Below are 18813 nucleotides of genomic sequence, written 5' to 3'. Positions count from 1 at the left end.
CAGCTGAACGTCCCCGCACGTTCAGCTGCCCACATCCAGCTTGTAAGCCCAGCTCCGAGAGCCCAGAGGAGGGGAGGAGGGGCAGACAGGGAGGGCCGAGGGATTCCTGGACGAGTCAGCCCCTGAGCCAGGTCCCGAAGCCTGCACGGTGGGTCCCGGGTGGCAGTGGCTCAACCCCAAAGCCCCCCTCACCCCCGCCCCTGATAAGCCTACTGTCAGGGTAAACCCCTCCCGGTCCACCCAAAGCCCCTAGCTCGTGACAGAGCCTATGGAGTGGGGCCTTCAGGATGGCCCCCCCAGGCTGCCCATGAATGAGGCCCAGTCATCGTGCCTCTGGCCCAACTTCAGTTGGGTGCCCAGGGAAGGGTCTGCTCTCACGGACCCTCTAGGGCATTCAGCATGTAGGCCTAGCCGGGGCTGGCTCCAAATGTCATTCTGCCGGCGGTGCCTCAGGCAGATGTTTGTCTCTGGGGAAAGCACTTCATGAATGCAAATACCCACGGAGCTGCACCGCCATTAATCTTTGCTGAGCAGTCTGTGCGCTCATTGAAAGGGGTATGTCACTCGACACCGGGGCCACGCGGGGAATTGGCCTTGCAGAGTCAGTCAAATGACTTAGATTGGAATAATATTAATACCGATGTATTAAAAATGCATGACTGTCTCAACATGGCTGGTTCTCGGCGCCTGTAAAGAAGGAAGATACAGAAGGACGACAAAGTCGGGATGTGGACGAGGAAGGATGTTCCCACAAATCACATGCCAACCATAGGGTTTCACAAAGCGTCCTTTTGAAAACCCATTACGGAAGGGGTTTGAGGCAGCATCGACAGGGGCATAAAGGTAACGCTAGTTAAGCAAGGAAGAAAACATGAGCGCCAAGGAAACAAGCGTATACACACACACACGCGCGCGCGCGCGCGCACGTGACTCTTAGAGATTAAGGCGGTAGGCAAAATTTCACCCTGGACTTCTTGGAGGCCAGGCCAAAGCGGGAAACAGTCAGGACTAAAGGGCTGCTTATTGGAAAGGGAGGAAGCAGCCTGGTTCTTTAGAAGCGGGAGAATCTTCTCCGCATATCCACGTCCAAAGACATACCACATACAGAGCTTTACTGCGGGGACTCTGAGCAATAGGGATGAGCAGAATCTTCCACACTGCACGCGTGCATCTCACATGGTGTCTAACCCCGCCCCTGAGCTGCGGTGACGGGGACATCAGTATGTACACAGATACGGAGGAAAAATCTGGAAGGGCACATGTGCACACACCCCCCACCCAGTGCCCACAGTGATTGCCCCTGGGGGGTGAGGAGGGAGCCAGGGTGGGGACGGGAGAGACTGGGTCCACAGGGACTTACTAAAAGCTAGACGTGGAATCAGAGCTCCTGCCAGGGCAGGGGATTCTGCCCGTGGCCAGACCTTCTCTGGATCTAGCTTGACCCCAAGGGAGATGCCAGGCAGAGTGGCTAACCGCTCCTGCGCACGAGCTGTGTGACCTCAGGGAAGGCTGAGCCTCACTGTCTTCATCTGCAAGATGGGTCCTAATGCCCACCATGCGGATTTGCTCCAAGGGCTGCGTGAGATGATGCAGCCTTTTATTTTCTTCACCCTTGGAATCCCCGGAGAAGTGACCACTGCTTGGTTCCCCGCCAGGGAGCCCACTCTGGTGATCGTTGGACCAAATCCACCCACAGATACTGCTTCTTTGGCCGCAGAGTGCTGGAAACATCTCAGATTTAAGCACCATCAGGCAAGGCCTGAGCCTCCCAGCTCCCCACGCCCCCCATCACGCCCTGAGGTCCTACGTCAGTGCATCTGTCTCCCACCTCCCTGGCCCCTGCGGGCATTTGACGGTGCACCTGCTTCCCTCCTTCTGTCCCCGCTCCGCCAGACGCCTTGGAGAGAGCTGGGGCAGCGGACGGCTAGAGGTCAGGCGGTGCTCCGGGCCGTTCGCGGAATGTACACGAACACCCTCGGAGAGCCGGCCATCTCATTATAAGAGCCGCGGTGCCCACCTCCTGGCCCTGCCGGACCGAAAGCCCTCTCCCCACCACCCCCTCCCCTCTTGCAATGAGAGTTTCTGTCTCACCAGATGTTTCCGTGGTGGTAATTGTGCAGAACTAGTCATTGAAGCTGCCCGTGCCGTCCTCCTCGAATAGCTCTTTCCTGATTAATTCCCAGCACGCGCTTGCTCTGTGCCTCCGCTAAACAGAGAACACATCCATATAAACATGTAAAAGAGTGGTTTGAGAATCGACTTTTCTGACAGTCGGCAAATAGTAGCCTGCCATCCTGCAATTGGATGATTGAAGCCGGGTTCCTGTGGTATAACATGGGCTTGAGGGCCCCTCGTTCTAAATTGCTGCGGAACCTCTGCAGCAGTAGCTTGGTGAACTAGAAATTTAGTTAGAGCTTACTCGCCCCGCTTCCGGAAGGCAAAGGGCGGGGAATGAGCGTAGATGGACACCCCTGGGGTCTCAGATCCTGTACCTCAAAGGCAGATCAGAAGCCAAAGCGAGGTGGAAAATGATCCAGCGGTGAAACAACAGGCCGCCGTTTTTCTCCGATCAGATTTGTTCTCAGAACGTCGTCCGAGAACAGTGCCATCCTGGAGAAAAGTACCTGCGTTTGGGCACTTTTAGTTCCAAAGTCAGTGTTGAGTGCCAGCCGTGCGCCAGGTACCTGCTGGGCCCTGGGATGGGATCGGCGGGGCCTCCGCTGTCTTGGGGCTGGAGTCTGAGCGGGGGAGACCGTAGCTAAGCTAAAGAGCTGATGAACATGACCATTTCAGAGACAGGAAGGAAATCAAACAGGGCGATGGGAGAGACAGGGGGCCGGATGGGGTGAGGGCTCGAGAGAGGGGCAGGAAGATCTCTCTGGGGACAAGGAAGAGCCCTTGCAGGTATCTTGGACGAGACTGCTCCAGCCCAGCCCACAGGTCCCAAGGTGGCCGTGAGCCCTGCGGGATGACGGGGCAGCCATCAGACCTGTGTGCTGGGAGTGGAGGGAGGAGGAAGAATGTGATAGGAGCCGGGGCAGAGGTCCGCAGGGGCCAGATCACATAGGCCTCGTCGGCCCCTGAAGGGCACTGGAGTTTATTCTTTGTGTAGTGGAAAACTGCTAGGGGGTTTTAAGCAGGGGGTTGCCATGACCTGTTAAGTTACTTAAAAACAAAACAAAACAAAACAAAACAAAACAACCCCTGGCTGCTGTGTAGACAATCAAGTGTGTTTGTGTTGCGGGGGGGGGGGGGGGGCACGGGCACAGCAGGGAGGAAGCAAAGGCCAGGTAGGAGGCTGTGGTCATTGTCTCGGGGAGGATGGCGACAACATGGGCTGGGGGGCAGCAGTACATTCAGAGACGAGAAGGCCGAGATTCAGGAGGGGTTTTGGAGGGAGCCCCTGGGGGCTTGTGACATAAGAGAACGAGAGGAATCAGGACTCCGAGGTTCAGGCATCCCCTGACCGTTTTTAAGACAGGCGAAGACCAGGTTTGGGAAGAAGGAATCGAGAATTCTTTGGGGGGCAGGGGCGCCTGGCTGGCTCTGTTGGTTGAGCATCCGACTCCTGATTTCAGCTGAGGTCGTGATCCCAGGGTTGTGGGATCGAGCCCTGCGTCGAGCTCCATGCTGAGCGTGGAACCCTCATGAGATTCTCTGTCTCTCTCCCTCTGCTCCTCCCCCCACCCCCTACTTGTGCACTCTCTCTCCAAAAGAAAAGAAAGGACTCTGTTTGGGGCATGTTAAGGTTGGGACACCTGTTGGATATCCCAGAAGAGAGGTCATGCGGTCACTTGGCTTGCTGGAGAGTTCGGGGTTGGAGAGTAAAATAATCAGGAGTCAAAAAATAAAAATAATGTAAATAATCGGGAGTCATCAACGTGATGATGGTATTTAGGGCCCATGGGCTTGGATGAGACCACCTAGTGAAAGGGTGCAGAGGAATCCGGAGCCCTAGGATTGAGCCCTGGGGCAGCCGAAGAGGAGGATCAACAAGGAACCTGGGGCTGCAGCGGTGAGAGCTGGAAGCAGGGGAGAGACCAGGGGAGCGCAGGGCCCAGGAGCCTGGTAAGGAAATCTACCGAAGGGGAGTAAGCCGTCGCCCCAACTGAGGACCGCACATCTCCCAGGGGACCCGGCAGCCTGCTGGACCCTTCAATTTACTGTCCGAACCGGGACACTTCAGAGGGTGGAAAGTGGACTTTATGAGTGATGGCACCAGGACAACAGGAGGAAATCCCAATTGTCCCAGACTAACAAGGAGGCTTCACCCCTCCCCAGCGATTGGTGCCCTTGCCAAGCAGGGGACCACGTAGAGGTGGAGGCAAAGGCCAAGAGGGAAGGCGGGGAGGAGCAGCCGTGACAGTGACCCTCAGAACTGAACAAATTGTGGGGCATCCCTGCAGCGGACCACTCCTCAGCAATTAAAAGGAATAAAACTACTAATTCACACAACACAGGGAACCTCAGTTACGCTGTGTCAGAGAAGTCAGCCCAAATAGTGCAGGACTCCTTTTATATGAAAATTCTAGAAAAATGCAAAGTAATCTGCAGTGACAGAAAGCTGACAGGTGGCTGCCTGGGGGTGAGGGGAAGCGGGGAGGGTAGGATTCCAAAGGGGTACAAGGAAATTTGGGGGTGATGGATGTGTTCCTTAGCTTGACTGCGGAGCTGATACGCAGCATATACAGGTGTTAAAGCTTACCAAGCTGTATGCTTTAAACACGCATGGTTTACTGTATGAAGTATGTATTCTCTCATAAAGCTGTTTTTAAATTTTCTTCTTAAAATTTATTTTGAGAGAGAGAGAGAGAGAGAGCAGAGGAGGGGCAGAGAGGAGAATCCCACGCAGGCTTCGCGCTGTCAGCACAGGGCTTGGTGCTGGGCTCGAACTCATGAACCGCGAGATCGTGACCTGAACTGAAACAGAGTCAGACGCTTCACGGACTCAGCCAGCGAGGCACCCCGTAAAGCTGTTTGTAAAGAAAGAGTTTTGCTGTAAAGAGGAATGGACAGTCGGGGCGGTAGCAGGAGGAGGTGTGATTATGTTTTAAGCATGAGCAAAGGAACATTAAATACCTGCATGAGGCAGGGCATGAGTGTCGTGGGGAGGAGACGGGAAGGCTAAGCCAGGGATCCTTCTGTGAAGGTTCCTGTACGTATGTCATGCCGAGGAGTTCGGAATTCATCCCATCGGCCTGAGCTTCTCCACCTTCCAAGGAATCGTCCGGAGAACGTGTTACCAGCACAGCACCACACCACATCCCCTTGCCCCCCCGCCTTCCGATAGCAGCTGAGGTGGGACGGTCCCCGGGCATGCTGACAAGGCACCGCCTCCAGTGCTCCCAGATCTCTCGGCCTTTCTGCTCAGGGCCTGATCCCAAAGCCCCAGTGGCCTCAGTTTGTGTGGTGGGGAGTCATTGCCCCCAGGGGCAGCCTTCAACAGCGGGGAAGGGGGTCAGTGGACAAACACCCCAGCCTCCCGCCTTGGGAGGGATACTTCTGAGTTGTGTTCTGTGGGTTCCTCTGAGGGCCCCGGTGGAGTGGAACACCGTGTGCACAACAGCCAGGGCCGGCTCAGAAAAACACTGGGGGGTTTTCTCCTGCCCTATCTTACTCTCCCAACTCCCTCTTGGGAACAGCTTTCACATAAGCAACCTGTACTCAACCCTTGTCTCAGGCTCTGCTTTCAGGGCACCTGAAATGATATCTGTGGAGCCAGGGGCTCTGCGTTTCCTGTGCACATCAGGCTTTCCTGACACAGAGGTCCCAGGAACCATATATTAAAGAATAGGCAGTGAAAAACAAGAACGATTTTGGAAAGGGGAGTGACTGGGCCAGACCTGCTCTTGTAGAGAACGAACTCTGGCAATGTGAAGTTGAGGTTGAAGGCAGCAAGAGACAGGAAGCAGGGAGACCAATTAGCAGGCTATTACCAATGTCCCAGCAGGGAGCAGTGGTGAGAAGGCAGCAATTGGGGCCGTCTCTTTGTGAAAGTCCTTTGATTTATAAAGTATGTAACAGTTCACACAGAAATGACACCAGCCTTATTTAACATCCCCGGTGCTATGGTTTTTTTAAAGCTTGCGTTTCCAGCATTCCACATTTTTCTTTTTGATCTTCCGCTTCCAAAATGTGATACGTCAGCCTGGTGCCACACAGCTTCATTTTGTTAAATTTTGTGTTTTCAGGATCTTGACATTGGTGCCAAGCACATGAAGCTTTATGTCAATAAAAAGCTCATCTTTGATGGCACGTTAGACAAAGGAGGTGGAGAGGGCCCAGCTGACCTGAGCGTCCTGGTTGGCCAGAAAAACAAGAAGGAGGAAAGAATGGAGAGGACCGTGGGTGCCCCCTCGGGAGAAGGCGGAGATGCCTGCCAGACGGCTGGCACAGATGGGGCCCGCTCACAGCCAGCCGGAGCAGCGGTAGATGTGAAGGTTTCTTCCCAAGGAAAGTTATTTGGCGAAAAGATGAATCCTCCCAATTGCACGAAAGACAATTCGTCCAAGTTAAACGAAGACACGAGCTTATTAGCAGCCCCAGCCCCGATGCCGGCCTCCATGGGTGGCATGCCCCGTCCTCCTCCCCTCCGCCCGGCCGTGGAATGCCCTGCCCTGGACCCAGAGCCCTCTCTGATCCAACAGCTGGAAAACCTCACGGGCAGAAAAGTCTCCGAGCCACCAGCAAAAACTCCCTCCTGGTTGCAACCTTCTGCCGCGGGGAAGGGCAGGAAGCAGGGAGGCAGGAAGCCAAAACCCCTGTGGCTGAGTCCCGAGAAGCCACTGGACCGGGAAGGCGGGCTTCCGTCTGATGACGTCATTGGCGCCAGGGGTGAGGGTCCTAGAGAGGCTGAGATCGGGGATAAAGGCCCCAGGCGTGAGCAAGGGCGAGCAAGCAGCTGGAATGTCATCGCTGGGGAGAGAGCCCAGAAGGTGACCCCCAACGTCTGTGACGACTTTGACATCTTTAACCAGCCCTCCAACAGAGAGCGCCCTGCTAGTGGGAGGAGGGGCCCGAGGAAGGACGCCCTCAGCAGCGGTCACAGTGATGGCCAGCCAACCAGCAGAGGTAAGCTCGAGAAGCGGTCTGACCCGGGTGCCATTGTCCCCAGGATACCATTTTGCTCCATGGACCCCAGATAAGGGCCTCCTCATCTGCAAAGCAAGGGGGTTCAGAGGGACAGAGAGAGAGAGATTGAGAGACAGAATCGGAAGCAGGCTCCAGGCTCTGAGCTGTCCGCACAGAGCCCGACTCCGGGCTCAAACTCACAGACCGCGAGATCATGACCTGAGCGGAAGTCAGAGGCTCAACCGACTGAGCCACCCAGGCGCCCCTCCCTTCTCCTTTTGTGAAGAGAAATCAGAGATGTACAATATTATTTTTCAACATTGGCAACTGATTGATATTATTTTTAAACCACTAGGTGGGTCAAAAAAAAAAAAAAATCTCCTGGGAGGACTCACCTGTTTTGTCAACTTCGCAGTAGATTATACGTGAGCAGTCTGAAAGGAGGGTGCCGAAGACTGGGTTTCCGACTATTTGCACTCAGATCTGGCTACTGGGAAGGCGGGCAGCATAGCAGCTACGAGTCGAACCATTTGAATCCAGCCACTGCGACTTGGAGCTCTGGTACCTCGGGGCTGGGACTTACAGAGCCTGGCGTGTCCACTTTCTGAGCCTCAGTGTCCTCATCTGTAAAGTGGCACCAGTAACACCCATCCCCGTGGGAGGATAAAATGAGGTCATACGTGTGCAGCGTCGGGCCCAAAAAAGCACCCGGAAGGTGTGAGCTGTTGCTCTTCATCACCGTCACCTGGGATTCTGCCTCCTGGTGTATCTGTGTGCAAAGCCAGGGAATCTATTTCCTAGCGAATCAGGTCGACATGTCTGTTGTTACTGTCCAGAAGACAGACCCCGGGGGCCCCCGGGTGGCTCCGTCAGTTCAGCTTTGGACTCTTGCTTTCAGCTCAGGTCACCATCTCATGGTTCGTGGGATTGAGTCTCTAGGATTCTCTCTTCCTCTCTCTCTGCCCCTCCTCCACTCGCTCTCTCAAATACACTTAAAAAACAACAACAACAACAACACCCCAAAGGTCTGCATTCAACCCACGTCTACAGTCAGACATGCAGAGAATCGGTGGCCTCTTTCAGACCCCCGATGTCACCTGGGGCACCCAGGCAGGTCCCTCGGACTCAAGGTGCCTTTCCATGTGGGCGAAGGGCTCCCTTCTTCCAGAGCTCCTCCCCCCACCCCCACCTGGAGTTAACCCTGAGACTGGGTGTCAGGGAGGAGAGCAGAGCAGATGTGGGGGTGCTCTTTGAGGGTAGGGGCCGTGTCTCATCTGTGTCAGGGGCCCCGGGGGCCTGACACATGGTGGGTCCTCTGCAGTGGGGGAGGGGAACTGCCGTGGCTGGATGCCTGACGTGTGTGTGTGTGTGTGTGTGTGCGTGTTAAGCTGGGCTCTCGTCCAGGCACGTTACTCAAATGATCCTCATTTTCTCCTCATGCCAGCCCCATTTTACAGATAAAGAAAGTGTGAGGTTTAGGAAACTCTCCTCAGGTCACGCAGCCAGGGAGGGTTAGAGCGGGATTTGAACCCAGGCCAGCCTGCTCCAGCATCCGTGCCTCAAACTACCACCCCTTTGGTGCCCCACCTCCGCAGCGCCCCCGGCCGGGGAGAGCCGGGCACTGCGGAGCCTTCCTGGTAAGACAGACCCCGCACAACCTCTGGGAGCTCCGAGGTGATGGGTGTTATTCTGACTTGTCCACGTTCAGAAGATTCTTCTCTCATTTTAATTTCTTTCCAGGCATTTCACTGCTTGGCTCAATGACACATTAAGAACCGGGCCCTTGAGATTTAATGCTTGTTAAGCCAGTCATGCTAAAAAGGAAAGTTGCTTAGAAATTTTAAATTACCCATTACGTAGAGCCAAATCCCACAGCCGTGCCCTTCAGGAAAGGCGTAAGGCAGAGCCCTCCAACGACGCTTGTAGAACGGATGACCGCCCGAGTTCTTCCCTGGGACTGGAGTCATGGTGTCACCGAAAGACAGAGCTTGGACATCCTTTTGTCTGACAGGGCCTCTCATTATAGTGGCATCCACATCTTGGAAGGGTCCGCATCAGGGGTCCATTGGCTATGGGGGAACCAAATCACTTCTCCCCGGTGGGAGCACTGACCCTCCGGAAAGCCGGCGTGCACCCAGGAGACGTGGCCGCGACTCCCCGGGGCTGCCGGGCCCTGCCTCTGCCACGTTCCCTCGCTCTTCCTCATGAGGTCAGCTGCCCCTGCTCTTTCCTGGGGGTGGGCAACGGCCTCACCGCCGGGGAGCAACGGTTTCCGGCTGTGGCTCCCAAAGTCTCACGGGAGCCGCTGATTGGTCGACTTGGGTCAGGTGACCGCTCTTGGCCCAATCGGCTGTGGCTGGAGGCTGTTCACCTTGAACGCGTATGGCTCTGTCGTATCTACGTTCGTTTTCATTTCCCGTTTTAGTAACAATCAGCCCATACCCCACGGTGGTGCCCTTGATTTTCCTAAGCTCGGGTTTAGAACTCCGCGCTCCATGTTTACGTCCCTCCTCCAAGAGGTAGTTTTAAACCTTAAATCCGCCATCTCATACGGGTACCCACCCCCCCCCCCCGCCCCCCAAGTCTGTGTCGACTGCACGTGAAAGCAGCAGCAGCTTTGTGGTGTCCGTTCAGGGCCGTGGGCAGGGAGGTTGACAACGACAAAGCGCGGATCACGGCAGCTCCCCAACTCCCGGGGAGCAGTGACCGCGTGTTCTCCAGACAGAGGGAAACGTGGGCCAGCCTGCTGTCACATCCGAGAGGTCCAGGTGAAGGCCTGCACGTCTCTGCGTTCGAAACCCAGAGCGTACATCTCGAGGAGAGTAAGTCGGGAACGCAGACGCAGAGTGAGGGCAGAGTCCTGCCTTTCTTGGCCACCCAGGCCGAGAACCACAGGCCGAGTCCCTGACACATGACGTCCGTTCTCTCTTCTCCGCGTGCTTGCAGACCAACCCCCAGGCCATTCATTTCAGTCAGTGGAAATCAAATCATAATAAACTGATGTCATGACGATCCATATGGGAAGTTCCTTCTGCCAGATGTTAAGCCTCGCGCCTGGAGGAAAAGAAGGAAGAAACTCCTAGGGTCTTTTTTGATGGCAGATGAGGAGGGGAGAGGACAGGTGCAGGAGAGCTGACAGGTGGAAGCCGGGGGCGGTGGGGGGGGGGGTCCCGGGGGGGTCCCTCGGCTCCGGGCCTGAACCCAGGGGTTGCATGACGATGACACCAGCCAGCCGTCCCTGTGCTGGCACACATGAACTGAGCACTTACGTGCGCCAAGGTCTATGGGACACACCCGGGGAATGGGGCAATGGAGGAGGCGGGGACAAGATGGGCAGGCACGTGGGGATCCGGGAGAAGAGCATTCCTGGGAGAAGACGCTGCAAGGATACGCAGGAAGACTTGGGGTGTCCATGGAACAGAAAGGCCGGCACGGTGGAGCTGATCGTCAGGGAGGAAGGTATGAGGCGTGGCGGCGTGGCGAGGAGTCAGATGCTTCCCGGCACGGTAGAGACAGTGGCAGTTGGAGGGTTTGGTGACAAATTCCCTTTGAGGCACACGGAGTTTGGAGTGACAGAATGGACACGTCTCGGCCTTCCGAGGGGTCTTTGGAACTGGACGGTGGTGGCCGGGGGAGACAAGCCAGAACTTGATGCAGAAAATCGAGCGGTGCCTGCCTGGCAGCCGGGAGCTGGCTGGGCGAGGCCAGAGAGGAGGACCGGAGGGGGCCGAGGCCTGGGGCAGGGCAAGGGCGTGGGGAGGCTGACAGCAGCAGCAGCAGCAGAAACAGCAGCGGAGAGCCCGGAAGTGCCAACGCTCCTGAGCGGGCGAGGAGGGACCGCCAAGTGCGTGGGATGTGGGGCATGAGGACTGAGGAGAGATCGAGTGCACGGAGTCATCGTGTACATGCAGAAAGTCAGCGCAGGGGAGGGTCGTGGGAATTATAGGACTCCTATGGAGGCAAGGGACAGAAAGCCACCAGGGGTTTGGCTTCAGGCTTGGCTGGATCCACGGGCTCAGATGATGTCATTGGGGCTCTCCATCTCCTGGCTCACGTCCCCGGTGTTGGCTTCGTTGTCAGGCAGCCCCCCCTCCCCCACAGCGCAGCAAGCTGGCCAGCGGCACTGCACGCTCACGTCCAAGATCCTGCAGCAGACGGGAGCCACTTAAAATTTTTTTTAATGTTTATTTTATTTTTGAGAGAGAGAGAGAAAGAGCATGGGCGGGGGAGGGGCAGAGAGAGAGGGAGACACGGAATCCGAAGCCGGCTCCAGGCTCCGAGCTGTCAGCACAGAGCCCGACGCGGGGCTCGATCTCACAGACCGCGAGATCATGACCTGAGCCGAAGTCGGACGCTCAACCGACTGAGCCACCCAGGTGCCCCAGAGGAGAGCCACTTCAAAGTGAGCCCCCCTCTCTCCATAGTTCCCTTCCCAGCCTAGAAGGGCACCGTCGGGATTTGCCTCATCTGGATGGCCTGAAGGCGGGGTGATCCCCAGAGGAAAACCAGGAGAAGGGAAAACGGGGTTTGGGTGAGCCCAACAGCAACTCCACAAAGAGGCCCCAGCTTGCAGGGCTTGAGGGAGAAAGAACACAGTGGCCGCAGCAAAGGGAAGGAGAAAATAGGGGGGGAGGGGCGGTTGGAGGAAGTCATGAGATCGGGTCTGGCTTCCTTTTTCTTTCAGGTGGGAGAGATTTATGCGCATCTGCAGGCGGAGAGAGGGCAAGGTGCCAGTGGGGAAGAGATGATTGAGGGTTCTGGAGAGAGGGGATAATCGATGGAGCCGGGCCCCCTAGGAGACAGGCAGAAAATGGAGTGCAGGGCACCGTCCGATATGAAAGGAGAAAAAACAGAACGTCAGTGTCATCAGCTGCTGTTTTCCCAGAATGACACCCTTACACGGCAGTTAGCCGTGGCGTGGCCGCGAGGGCAGGGCCGCCGCTTGGTGCGCACGCTGGGCCCTTTCTGTTCCGCGAGGAGGAGAGTGCAGCCTTCGGAGCGCGCCTCCAAGGGCCCGACTGTGTTCTCTGTGTGCTGGGGACGCGGGCTTCCGATCTGGAAGCCAACCTAGCCACGCACAGAAGGAAATTCCTTGCTTGTAACATACCTGTGTTGTTGGCGGTTTCTATAGCACCTTCTCCCGGTTATAAAAATAACACATCCAGGGAGCTCGGAAGATCAGGTGACAAAGAAGCTAAAAGCCCTTCCTACTCCCGTCCCAGAAAGGATCGTGGCAACACGTTGGCGCGCACCGCCCGTGCTAGACTCTGCTGCATCTGACAGTCGCGGGTCTGGCTTTTTCCCACTCAGCGTTCTTTCACGAGTGTTCCACCTGCCGTTAGGCAGTCTTTGAAGACGCTGTCCAAGTCACGTGGCGTGACAGGCTCAGAGCAGACCCCCCGGCTGCTGACTCGGGCGCGACTGGCGGTGGCGTGACCCCCGCCCGTCCTGTGAGTGTCTGACACGCCGGATGATTTCCAGCAAAGGTTGTCACACAACAGAGTGTCTTCCCTCGATTTGCATGGCAGTTGCCTTAGGAAATTCAAAGCGTCTTATCGGGAGGCCTGGGTGGCTGGCTCAGTTGGTGAAGCATCCGACTCTTGGTTTCGGCTCAGGTCATGATCTTGTGGTTTGTGAGTTCGAGCCCCGCGTTGGGCTCTGTGCTGACGGGGCAGAGCCTGCGTGGGCTTCTCTCTCTCTCCTTGTCTCTCTGCCTCTCCCCTGCTTGTGCACGTGCTCTCTCTCTCTGTCTCTCAAAATAAATAAACTTAAGAAAAAAAAAATTCAAAGTATATTGAAAAATACTTTGCTTTTTGTAAAACAGCCAGATTCTAGACTTGAGTAACCATCGTCAATTTTTTACCAACCTGAATGTGGCATGTGACAGGAGGCCCCGACTGTCCTGCACAGGGCAGGATATTAACATCCCGGTCCCACCCATCAAAGGCCAGCAGGGCCTCTAGGCATTGAGACCCCAAGAGCCACCCCACTGATCTCTAGAATGCCGCCCCACCCCCAAGGGCGACCCCACCTGGCCGAGAGCCCCTGGGTGAGACAGTCTGTAAAGGTCCCTGCTTGCACACAGGGCACTAATGGGGCTTCACCCTCCTGTGTTCTTCCAGAAGACGCCCGGTCCACCGAGACGCCGCTACGACCCCGGCGGTGCAGTGAGCAGGAACACACGCTGCATGAGTCCTGGGACTCCCTCAGTGCCTTTGACCGCTCCCACCGGGGACGCATCTCCAACATGGAGCCGCAGGGGGACATCCTGGACGAGTTCCTGCAGCAGCAGAAGGCCAGCCGGCACGGCGAGCAGCCGCCCCCGTGGAAGGAGGAGAAGCTGGGGCCAAGGAGAGGCCGGGAAGACAGTCCCATAGAGACGGACGACGCGAGTGACTTTGAAATCCCCGTCTTGCCTTACGGACAGCGCCTGGTCATCGACATCAAGTCGACGTGGGGGGACAGGCACTATGTCGGCCTTAACGGAATAGAAATATTCAGTTCCAAGGGGGAGCCGGTGCAGATCGCGAACATTCAGGCCGACCCCCCCCGACATCAATATTTTACCGGCCTACGGGAAAGACCCCCGCGTGGTCACCAACCTCATCGACGGGGTGAACAGGACCCAGGACGACATGCACGTCTGGCTGGCCCCTTTCACACTGGGCAAGCCCCACACCATCTCCGTAGACTTCGTGCACCCTTGCCAGGTCGCCCTGATCCGGATCTGGAACTACAATAAATCTCGGATACACTCCTTCCGTGGCGTGAAGGACATCACCATGCTGTTAGACTCGCAGTGCATCTTCAAAGGAGAAATCGCCAAGGCCTCGGGGACCCTGACAGGAGGTACAGTATGTCTGTAAGAATCTTCTGGAAGCCTCTACCTGCCACCCGCTGAGGCTCTGAGGAAACACTAAAGACCCTGGCTCTCCAGTGACAGATGGGTCTCTCCTCTTCCTAGGCCTGGCCCACTCCTCCCCTTTTGCAGCACGGGGGTGTGCGGGGGTGCACGGGTGAGCTGACCTCATTTAAACGCCTCCCCTGGGCGCTGGCCCCACTCAGCTTCCCTAGAGCCTCAGTCGGAGAAGGGGGAGTTCTTCTGCAAGCGACTTATTGAGGGGGTGCTCCCAGGAGAGCCTGTGGTCCAAGGAGAGAGACAGGATAGGAATGAGGGGAAGCCAGGCAAGGATACGATTTGGGAGAAGCCCAGCCTCAGCCCGATCCCAGAGAGAGCTCTGGAACTTAAACTGCAAAGTCCGTCCTGCCTGAAAGCAAAGCAGAAGAGCTTTGGAACCCTGCAGGCTCCCCGGTTTGGGGGTGTCACTCCCACGCCCTTCCAGGCAAGCCTCCAGCCCCCCAAAAAAGGATCGGCAGGGATCTGGGTGGGGGTCCCAACAGCATCCTGCCAGGATGCCTCGCCCACACCTAAAAACATTACCTACTTCAGGACCGATCACCATGACCCTCCTTAGATTAGATCCCTTCATTGATCTAGGCCATGGGAATCCCATTTGCAGTGGGTGAATAATAAATAATGAGGTTTGCTTACACAAATCGGGGACGGTGGGTGGTTTGGGATTTTCTAGCACAAAGGTTGATGGGTTTGGGTTCCCGGTCTACAAACTATTTGGATTTGGGGTGAGTTGACTCTTCTGTCTTGCTTGTGACCCATCCAGCCCCAGAGCACTTTGGAGACACCATCTTATTCACGACCGACGATGACATTCTGGAGGCCATATTCTGTTCTGATGAGACATTTGACGTGGACGTGGAGGGTCCCTGCAGCCTGCAGAGTGGGGAGACGCTGAGGAGGCCGAGCACCGCCGACAGCGAGGGGGAGGAGAGGCCCTACACCCAGGCCGGCTCATGGGCTGAGGACCGGGTAGGACAGGCGGAGGGGGGGGGAGGGGGGTGCGGGTAGGGGCAGGGGGCACCCCCAGAGGGATTTCTTCTCCCAACTCCGGGTATAACAGGAAGAATGAAGATAGATAGCCTTTAAGCTGCTGGTGCTACTGTTTTGACATTTCCCATTTTTCTACTTCATTTTTTGGCCCTGTATGTCATATTTCATTTTCTAATTATTTTTTATTTTTTTATTTTTTTTTAAACCAGAGTGAAGAAAGTATTCAAATTTTAATCAAAGCTAGGAGAAAGCGGTCCTGCGTCGTCTCTGTAATTTAGAGGTTGGCAGTCTCAGGGGAATTTTTGCTTCGGGTTGTGTTTTGATCACTCACTGTTGTTTTTGACGGAAAGGACTAGAAACGCTCTTAATGGGCAGACTTAGAATTAAAATAATGATAATCCCAGCGATTGTTTCCCACACACGTAGAGTGATCTTGTGGAGCACTGTGTATACTATGCTTAACCAGGTAGAGACCATTAAAACCCCCATGTAAGAAACCAAGGCTCAGACAGGTTAAGTGAGTTGCCCAAGGGCACACAGCAGGAGAGTAACCAGGCTTGAACTTGAATGTATGACTCCAAAGTCTGTGTTGGTTTTTTTTTAAGTTTTTTTTTTTTTTTAATGTTTATTTATGTTTGAGAGAGACAGTGACAGAGACATAGAGAGAACGCAGGGGAGGGGCAGAGAGAGAGGGAGACACAGAACCCGAAGCAGGCTCCAGGCTCTGAGCTGTCAGCACAGAGCCAGACGCAGGGCTCGACCTCACAGACCGCAAGATCCTGACCTGAGCCGACACTTAACCGACTGAGCCACCCAGACGTAACTCCAGAGTATGTGTTTTAAACTCATAAACCAATTTTTTCAGAAATGAAAGACGACCTTCAGGGAAAGGGTCACTCCAAGTGAAGGACCAGCGATCCAAAGAACCAGCGTCCCCAGGGATGTTCTTGAGGCCCTAAGGGGGAAAAGGAGATGGTTACAGAGTGTGGGGGAGAGGAGAGGGGTCCACTGGAATCCAGAGGACAGAAGGCGGGGCCTGGCAAGGTCAGGAGGAGACAGGAGTTGCCAGTTCATCTTGATAATTGTCCTGATTTTTTTTTTTCAAGAGAAGCCAGAAACCTGGGGTTTTATATAAACTGCCCCAATTAAAACCTATTGGCAACTAAGTGGAAATGCTTTCAAACCTTCTATGAGCCGTCCCAGGAGGCTCAGGGAGGGTGGAGAACAGGGCAGCGACCTTCCCTGGTGACCTGAAGCTACTCGGTGTCATAGATGCTCCTGGCGGGCCACCCTCCCCACTCTCCTCCCCACAGCCAGGCGGGAAAGGGCCTGAAGAGGCTCTGTCTAGGGGCTGGGCCGAAGGATCCAGTAGGTTGTTCCTGGGCTCCATGCTGAGCCTGCTTGGGATTCTCTCTCTGCCCCTCCCCCGGCTCATACACGCACATGCTCACTCTCTCAAAATAAATAAATAACCATTTTTAAAATGAGATGCCCAGGCCCCGAGGCTGAGAACCACTTTCTGTGGTTGAAATTTTTCACTCTCCTTCTCTTCATCCCTCCCTCCTGATCCTCCTCTCCCCCTCCTCCCTCCAGCACCCTAGGTAAACATTTATTGGGTCCTTCCCTATTCCAGAAAAATCTGATCACTTTAGCTGGTGGCATCAGACTCCTCCCCAACCAGAAAGAGCTGTTCGTGAGGACTCAGACACATGACGGCTGCCCATGTTACCAGTCACAGAGCTTCCACAATGGTAGAACATGCAAGAAAAGACACAGATCCCCGTGGACAGCAGTATCTGGGAAAATGGCTAGCCAGCTGTGCGGGTATCACAAAATCACCTTCTTCCTCTCTGCTTCTCCCCCAACCCGTGTGTAGGTCCCGGAGCTGGAGCCACCACTCAGTCCGCCTGTCCCTGAAGTAACCACCCCAGAGCCAGGCATCTACCATGGGATCTGTGAGTATCCTCTCTTGGGACGATGTCCGGTGGAAGGAGGACTGTCAGGGGCCCGGGGCAATCATGGCCACTTGGGGCAGGGATTCCCTAGACGGTTGGGCAGGTTGTACACTGCACAGAGAGGCCAAGCCGTGGATGGAGCCACATCATTTCACAGAAGGGGGTACCTGTCTGCAGTTGGCCTTTTCTGGAAGCGCACTTTTGCATCTTGCATGCAGACACCTTATGTGTTAGTTGTGGCCCTGACCCAGGAGGCTGCAGCGGGAGCCCAGAAAGCATAGGACAAGCAGACGTAAGAGCGAGAAAAGACCCAAGGCATCTGTCGTCCGGTGGTTTGGGCTGTCCCTTCAAACTCATGCACAAAGGAAATCTGCGTCCTCCCTGCTCCAGGTGGGGCGAGAGTGGCAGGAATCCTGGCCCAGGGTCCCAGGTCTTCTGAGAAGTCTGGATTTTTATGTGAAGTCTCCAGATTTTTTAAGCGTTGGTGGACTAATTTTGTGCTATTTGTAAATACTGCATGAGCCAAACGGAACGCCATATATACAACATATATACAACAGTATATCCAGCCAGCGGGGTGCCAGTTTGTGGCCTCTGAGCAAACCCCATCGGGGCTTCACTGTGTCTGTTCCCTCTTCTTTTCCCACTCACCCTTCCAGCCAGTTCCTCCCTTATTCTGTGTGCGTCCCACCAGCACCTCTGCTGCGTCCTGGGGAATCTTCAGGCCCAAGGTCCTGGCTGAGCAATCTCCCTCCTGGTCCCGTTCCCTGTCCCCCATGAAGGAGGCCCTGGCGGTCAGTCCTTTGCAGCCACACCAGCTGGACTCCCTCTTGAGGGAGGGCAGCGAGCAGGACAGGCAGAGGGAGGGGCCGGGCCTCATGCCGTCACCTCGGGGCCTCTGCCAGCTGCACGGGGAGCTGTGGAGCCGCGAAGTCCCCTTGGACTTGTCCTGCATTGAGTGAGGGGACCGGGCCTCATACACCCGTATCTACGGGTGTCAGGACACGCGGGGAGCGGCAAGGCCCAGGGCAGCGCGTGTGGGAGGACTCAGCTGTGAGCCGTCAGCTCTGCCCTCCGCTGGAGGAATGAGCCCTGCGGTCCTGGGCTGGGACCCGGCTGTGCCCCCACCGCATCCTCCGCGCCCCCTTCTCAGGGTATTGCTGCCACACCCAGCTCCCCCCCGGAAGCCTGCCCACGTGCCGAGCGAGAGCCAGCTCTCCCCCCCTCACTGCACAAAGACGAATTCCTCTTAGAAGGGGAAGATGCCTCCCTTTGAATCCCCGCACATCCTTACATTCCAGAACACTCTCTCAACTGACAGCAGAGAATTTTTTAGAACCAACCTAGTGCAGGCGAGAGCCTGGTCTGGGGCTTGGTTTTGTCCCCCGTTCGGGCACCATGCTGAGGCTTTCCTGTGTCATCTCACTGAACCCTCAGTTCTCATTCCGTCCGCACAGCCGGATTCAAGGGTGCGAATGACCTCATCTAGCCTAGGTGTCTCCCTCCCGCTCTCTGCCCTGTCTCACTCTCTCTTGTCTTTCTCCCGTTCAGACCCTGGCCACCCAAGAGCTTCTGGAAGCTCTGGCTTTACGTTCCCGTTCTGCCCGGCAGACCCAGATAAATGAGAGTTTCTGTTCCCATTGAGTCCAACAGCGGTTCCAGAATCATGTCTCCTGGGCCTGGCTTGGGTCACGTGCCCATCCATAAACCAATGGCCGGGGCTCACCACAGCGGGGAGGGAGTCGGGGTGTGGGATGGAAAACTCCGTGCAGCCTGGGTCAGAGGCGCATCCCTGAAGCCAGAGGTGAGCGGTCAGCCCCCCAGTGTTCTAGGAGAGGTCAGAATGCCAAAGCTAGAAAAGGAAGGAAGGAAGGCTGGCCA

The 18813-nt window shown here is 55.8% G+C and overlaps 1 protein-coding gene across 1 annotated transcript in view; it reads left to right on the top strand.

The window, feature by feature from the left end:
* Positions 1-18813, top strand: part of KATNIP (katanin interacting protein) — a 193290-nt gene that overhangs the window by 153042 nt on the left and 21435 nt on the right. Inside the window, 5 exon segments of the mRNA XM_042972321.1 lie at positions 6192-7071; positions 13194-13615; positions 13617-13920; positions 14751-14956; positions 16854-16932. Of these exon segments, the coding sequence (XP_042828255.1) occupies positions 6192-7071; positions 13194-13615; positions 13617-13920; positions 14751-14956; positions 16854-16932 (1891 nt within the window).

The sequence above is a fragment of the Panthera tigris genome, chromosome E3, assembly GCF_018350195.1.
Source record: "Panthera tigris isolate Pti1 chromosome E3, P.tigris_Pti1_mat1.1, whole genome shotgun sequence".
Classification (NCBI taxonomy): Eukaryota; Metazoa; Chordata; class Mammalia; order Carnivora; family Felidae; genus Panthera; species Panthera tigris.
Note: the sequence above shows the minus strand (reverse complement) of the source record. Positions and strands in the feature narration are given on the sequence as shown.